This window comes from Vollenhovia emeryi, unplaced genomic scaffold (assembly GCF_000949405.1).
Source record: "Vollenhovia emeryi isolate VEMERY1.0 unplaced genomic scaffold, V.emery_V1.0 DF939122.1, whole genome shotgun sequence".
Taxonomy (NCBI): Eukaryota; Metazoa; Arthropoda; class Insecta; order Hymenoptera; family Formicidae; genus Vollenhovia; species Vollenhovia emeryi.
Genome location: NW_011967244.1, coordinates 2,541,712 through 2,548,841, shown reverse-complemented (window position 1 = coordinate 2,548,841; position 7,130 = coordinate 2,541,712). Strand labels below are relative to the sequence as shown.

Sequence of the window (7,130 nt, the reverse complement as noted above, 5' to 3'; positions counted from 1 at the left end):
AATAAAATTCTATAAATTATAGAAAAATAAATTCTAATAATAAATGTTGACAAAATAATTGATAAAGAAAAGCAAATATATATTCTATCTAACTATGAAACAAAGATATCTAAACGGAAAAATACTTCGTTTTTCTAGCTCGTTGCAATTCTGGACACGATAACTCGAGTCTTATAAATGCAAGTGCTCACTAAAAGCTCGCGCGAATGAAAAACTATATAATTAACGTTCTGGCTTCTCAACATGGAAAAATCCTTTACAGTTTCATTATTGATTGTACCATTTCGATATTAAATGTACCCTGCAATTACATATCGATAATCAAAAGAAACCGTTTCCGCCATACACGATTATTTCCTGCTTACGCTGTTATTATCGCGGGGTTATCGTAATGCAAGTTACAGAACTGAAATCATGTGTTTTTCCCAAGTAAAAACAGTGTTACAAGAATTGAAAGATAACTCGCAATAAGATCACTGTCAAGGTCTAAATAATTTTATTAATCTATTAAGACAGGCAGAATTTATATTAAATATGGCAAATTGAAGAGGCGCGGAACGATCATAGATACAAAGAAATATGGATGTTACTTGCTAAGTAAATTTGTAAATTAAAGTCTTGACATATCTATGACAAATGTTATTATTTAAGAACAGTAAGTAAATGTTTTATGGCAATTTATTGATTTATATAAGCATTGCCTGTATAATATAATGATAAAATTGAACAATTGCCTGTACAATATAATGATACAATTAAAAAATTATTTTATTCACAAATTTTTGCGAATTGTTCATTCTATCATTTATTCGCAAAACTGCGCGAATAAAATAAGGGTAACAAATAAAATTACAGTACACAGTAATTTTACTGCAAAAAATGTAGATAAGTGTGAAGTGCAGATAAATTTTTGGAAGCATAATTAAACGCGATGCTTATCGACAATTCGGTGTAAAATTTCTTTTGAAGTTTACGCGAACGTACTATCGCAGGAAAAAGTGCCAGGAGGTGCCAATATAATAAAGTGCCGATACGAGTGAGCGCTATATAAGATGATCGCGGCATCAGCTGAGTCAGTCATTCTTTCGCAGACTGCGACAACATCAGGATCATTCGGTTTTTACGCGATACGGTGGTGATATATAAATAACAAGTTATACATATAAGCATTACTATTTCACGGTTTTTCCGCGTTGACTTACTTTGTCGACGATACAATCAGAAAGATGGATATTAGGATCTTCGCGCTGGTTGCTCTCATCGCTGTCCTGGGATCCTTTACGGAGGCCCGATCCCCCTTTGGTTATCCTTACGGAAGTGAGTAGCGATCGTGGAGCTCTACTTTTCTCACTCATGAGCGAATTTAACAGTTTTCTACTTGTTTACTAACGTAATATTGTATGCTCGCACACCCCAAATTTTTGACATTAATTGTTTTCCACAGTCCAGATTTTACAATTTAATTACAAGTTCAATATTAATTTACTTATTGTGAGAATATCTTTAATTTTTATCATAAATGTTAGCTACTAGAGCCAATCTACTGACACTGTGAGAACAAGATGAAAAGATAAAGTACGTATTAAGAAGCATTACATTCATCAGAGTTCGAAAGAAATCATAAACTCAATGCGCAGCAACACTTTAGTTTTTCTTTAATCATTTTTAGCGGATAATCTTTTTTAATGTTGTTTTGTACAATAATATGTATTACGACATCTATACAAATTCGAGCTGGTTCTACAATGCCAATGGTTAAACAACTAAAATTATTTGAAAGAAATCGCATGTCGTACACAAGATTGATAAAAAGTAAAGCCGACGTTAAGTTACATAATGGCAACGGTCGTGTATTTAAGCAGAAATAGCTGACGGTGCGCGGGAATTTCAGGATAATTGCAAGATTAACAAACGCGGCAAAGGTCTACGACGAATTCGATAACACACTGGATATATGATTTCATAATTTTAATCAACGCCGAAGCGGATGTCTGCCATCTGGCTGCTGACATTCTCTTTTTATATAAACATGCAGAAATTACAATTGTTAAAGAGATACTTTGAGGAATGAATGGCGCGAGATGACAATCTTTTATTTACGACGTTACTTCTTTGCTGTAGACAGATTAATAACTCGCCCAAAATCTTTGCAAAGACTGCCAATGACTCGTCGTTAAGTCACTGAACAGCATTTTTCAGTAGTTTGTGACGATTTATAATACGACTTATGATAATTTATGTAAATTTGTTGATTTACGTGATAGAATATACGCACTTAGTTTCTCTCTATGTTTCTTATTGTTGACTATCTGTTATAATATTAACAACATTTTTGTTTAAAAAAAGAATTTCGCAATTGTTAAAAGCGTGAGCAATATTAATCGTGATAACCAAGATTGATGTTCACATGTGCAACCATGCGCTTCCCGTGATGCAGCATGCTCGCCTGCGCATATAAACACATGCGTAACTGCTCACACAACTGCTAGCCAAATGAAGATAATTTGACGCCCGCAGACCGTGACCTCATTTTGTTCTTCACCTTGACCCATGAGAAGATACTTTCTTTTCACTATCTTCTCATGATCTCTCGTGCACGACACGTTTATTCCTATCATGTTAGTAAATATTATAAAATATACGGCGTCAATTGACATATCAAGATGTGCCCACTTCTTTTTAAATAGGAGAAATTTATCAGTGAAATATATTCTAATGTAAAATGGAAATTTATATAATATGTGTATACTTATAGTAATGAAATAATCGAATAAAATAGGAAGGTAAGTTAAAAGCGTTTTAATAGCTGTATTTAAATATAATGCTTATAAATGAAATGATATAAGATAAAATATACCAAGTAAAAATTATTTTTCGGACGTGTAGCATGTTATCGAAGGAGGAATGCCGCAAATACGTGGTTTATCAACTTAACGTGACTTGCATATCAGTACAGTTAATGTCACGTATCGCGCATAACTGAATTATTATTAATTTTTACCTACAATCAAGCTGAAAATGAAGCACGGGTTGTTTACAAACTTTATTTTAATTGGCAAATATTTTTTATAATTTAATAATAGACAGTTAGTATTATAAGTAGTTTAAGATTCTGACTTAAAAAAATACCAGGATTTGTCGTATATTTTATATCCATGTTTCACATCGTTTCCCAAATGTTCGTTATATGTTATACAACATTTAAATTGCATATCTGTGCACCACAATACCTTTTGCAATATTATGATTAGTAACACATCCGTTTAATGTTATCCATTATCTGTTATATTCAACATTATAATTGTGTGTGATTGTGACTAGTAACATTTCTGGCATAGTATTGCGTATCTTTGGTGATGGAATTCCGAGATATGGCCACAAGGAATGCCACAACTAACAATGCTATCTCAACCAGTTGCCGAGAATCATCAACCATACGAGCTTCGTCTCAGTAGCGACAATGTATAAAGAATTGTTCTTCTGTTTTCGTTTCTTCTCGAAGATGGAGGACTACGCGTCGACAGACCGTCGGCCAGTTTCGCCGCGATGTCCAGGTTGAAGCGAGCAGTCGATGATTCGAATGGTGAGAGTACCACCACTCAAGCTACAACGACCTCCTCGACAACTGATCCCACAACCACACCATCATCAACCACACCATCATCAACCACACCTCCTACAACCCCGTCCACAGAGCCAACCACAACACCTACCACCACCACCACCACAGAGGCGACGTCTCCCACGACCACTCCGACCTCCACTTCCGCCACTACTCCTACTACTACTTCAACAACCCCATCCACTACACCTAGCACGACAACTTCGGAAAGCACGACACCGACTTCTGAGCCGAAGAATCCAAACGACATTCAATCACGTTTGAATACCGACGCACCCGAACCCGAAGACTCCAATAAGAAACCTGGACCATCCAAGGACGGTGCGCCAACTCCTGGACCATACTTTGGCGCTCCTGGATTCGGCTTTGGCGGTTATGGTCCAGGTTTCGATCCCTATTTCGGTTATCCTGGATTCAACTCTATACCAGGTTATAGCCCAAACTATGCGTGGACTGGTACAAACAACGGGCCAGGATACGCGTCTGCAGGCTCGTCCGCCGGAAGCTTTGGGTATCCGGGAATGGGATATCCAATGGCGTTCCCCACGCCGTTTCCCACAGCGGGATCACCAACGGCATTCCCGACGGGATCACCGTCTTTCGGTAGTCGAGGAGGATTTCCGGATAACTCACCGAACCAGGATAATTCACTAAACAAGGATAACTCACCAAACCAGAACGGATACAATTTCGGCGGAGGTACGAGCATGCACCCAAAAATCCAAGGATGAAGACTGACTCAGGATAGTGGAGAATAATGAATGAATTGGGGTTGCATGCTGTAGTTTGGACGTTTCTCGATGTTTGTAAATGTTCAGCAAAAAGATGAAACCAATTGGATATCGAAGGCAAAGGAGAGACATTATAATTATGTATCTCAAAATTTGTTTGGCGAAGTCGTGCTGATATTCTTTCAAAAATGCATGATGTTCTGTCGAACAAAATTGTATTTTATGTTTAGCGACTAATGTCGTGATAATAGTTTTCGACATTTATGTATTTATTTATTATATGCGCGCGTGTTTGTACATTTATATATATTTTTATTTATTTATCATATTTATTATATTTATTTTTGTATGTGTGTATGTATATAATTATTTATTTATTTCTTTATATAGGTGTACTTATACTTAGATAGTCTATGTAAATTTATGTGATTTATAACTGAATATAATCGCATGTACATGCATGATTTTCACGCGACATAGACACATATGTCGTTATTTGTATCTTATCGTGTACTCTGTTTTTCGCAGATCCGTTGTATAACTCAGGATCCGGACTCTTTTACCCAGGACAATTTCCTAATTACAACGATCCCACTTTTGACATGATTAAACAAATTCAGGCGCAAATCGAGGCGCAACAACAGGCGTAAGTCTTCGTATAATAAATTGCAAATGGCTGATCTTCACACTTCGGAGCATAAATTTGAGTGGAATTTTCTGAAATCATATTCATGAATTTGCATTTACAATTGCACTTATACAATTTCAATATTGTGTTAACATTTAACACATTACAGAATTTTTCACATCTATAATTTTTTACACAATTAAAATAAGCCTCTTTCTTTCTTCAATTACATTCTAGATTATTTTTAACAAGTATGCAAGAAACATTTAAAAATATATATTAAATTTAAAGTAAAACTTTTTAGGTAAAAAATTTTATTTTACATATTCTATACAGCATTATCTATATAATTAATTACTATAAAATTTTGTATTTTACACTGTTTACGCTTTCAGTGACGTTTTTTCTCATGGTATATCATTTCGCTTTAAGAATCATTCGTAGTTTTTTGTGATGCAGATCGAGGAGAAGCATTCGCATCCATGAATATCTTTAATTATTATTTTAAAATGTGAATACAATTTATTATATTTCCTAAAGCACATCGTAAACAGAAATTTGTGTTGTACAGCACTATGGATTTCCACAATCGTTTAGCCAATGAAGCCGCTAATTACGGGAATTACGGTGGCGGCACACCGCAGATTTCGAGCGCCAGCATAGGCTTAGGTCCATACGGTGGTTTCCAATCTGGCCAAATCAGTCCCGTGAGTCTTACGCTTCTTCATGAGTTATTACAGCACAACAAATGGCAATACAGAAATTGTCCAGTTAATATGCTTCATTTTGCACACAATCAGATGCCAGTCTTCTCAATATAGTCTTTATTACCGGCGCTCTCTCCATCATAGGCTGCTCCAGGAATAGAGTCCAGATTTGCCGAAGATCTTCCTGCGCCATCGGGTAATAGCTACGGAGTATTTGCTAGTTCTAGTTCCTCCAGCATGACCGGTCCGGATGGCAGGCCGATTAATCGTAAATCGTCTATTACTGGCGTTAATGACAACGGAAGAATTTCTTTCCGCACTGTGCATGATTAATTAAACTTTATCCCTAATTATATCTATTTTTATAATCATTAATTTACTATTGTGTGTTGTATACAGTGTTACTATGATAACGATAAAGTTTTATATAATTCAAAATTGATGTTGCAAAGTAAAATTGTGACACAGAATTTTCGAAACTCAGGCTCAAATATTTCCTTAAGATTGCCATACAAATACTCAAGTTTTTTTTTAGAATTAATAGATTCTCTCTATAAGATTAAAGTTATCACTTTTATATGACTTTCTATAATTGTTGATAGCTTGATCTTTTTCTACCTGTTCGCGAGCAAGAATTGCTTGCGATGCCAATTTAAAAATCTTAATAAACTTTCTTGTACTAGTGTTATGTTCTACTCGAGTAATATCGAATAAATGTACAACTATTCTGCATTTAATTACTTGTTTAAATATATTTATGTTATCATATATTCATTGTATCTATTATGCATAAATTAAACTCTTGACGCTTTTATGATGTTTTAATTTTATTCAGAGACAAATTGTTCTTAATAATATGTGATATAATCCACTATCATTCTATATAATAATATATTTACATTGAAGCCTTACAATTCAAACTATTTTATTCTTTGGTATTGTCGCTGGGCTTGGTCTTACTAAGCGGCGGTTCAATCTTGTCGTCTACTGTAGGTTTATCTCGCGGCCATGTTCTATGATCCTGAAATCCCACGTTACCACGATCTCCAAGATGATAATTCCAATACATTTGCGGCCGTTGAAAAGTCCGCCCATACCAAGGCTCGCCGTACCCTTGATAATTAGTTTGAATCTATTATGATAAGAAAAAAATATACTCTTTTTAAATATCGACATATTACAAGAAAATTTTTGAGCTCACGTTAGGTGATTTATATAATTTTTGTCAAACTGATAGGAAGATGAAATTTCATTTGTAATTTTATATGATATGTAATATAAAAAATATTTGAAAATAACAAAATACATATACAAAATAAGCTAAATATTTTAAAATACACAAAATATTCAAATACACGGTAGATAAACTTATTAGTGAAGACTTATCTAAAATGTCAGCGTAAATTATAGATCGTAAAACATGAATTTTAACCACACTGAAA

At 34.6% G+C, this 7,130-nt stretch overlaps 2 protein-coding genes across 3 annotated transcripts in view; one reads left to right on the top strand and one right to left on the bottom strand.

The window, feature by feature from the left end:
- Positions 1–1,045: 1,045 nt before the first annotated feature.
- Positions 1,046–6,499, top strand: LOC105569956 (putative protein TPRXL). Of its 2 annotated transcripts, none has more exons than XM_012026833.1 (5): positions 1,046–1,317; positions 3,503–4,321; positions 4,882–4,999; positions 5,553–5,688; positions 5,782–5,912. In XM_012026833.1, exons 1-5 carry the CDS (start codon positions 1,227–1,229, stop codon positions 5,800–5,802), a joined length of 1,185 nt encoding a protein of 394 aa, XP_011882223.1. In that variant the 5' UTR covers positions 1,046–1,226; the 3' UTR covers positions 5,803–5,912. The 2 variants fall into 2 exon arrangements, with proteins under 2 accessions (XP_011882223.1, XP_011882222.1); XM_012026832.1 differs by having other exon boundaries at positions 1,048–1,317; positions 5,833–6,499.
- Positions 6,298–7,130, bottom strand: part of LOC105569957 — a 3,374-nt gene continuing 2,541 nt past the window's right edge. The window contains exon 3 of the mRNA XM_012026834.1: positions 6,298–6,820. Coding sequence (XP_011882224.1) covers positions 6,614–6,820 — 207 coding nt within the window. The 3' untranslated portion in view covers positions 6,298–6,613. The remainder of the gene's footprint in view (positions 6,821–7,130) is intronic.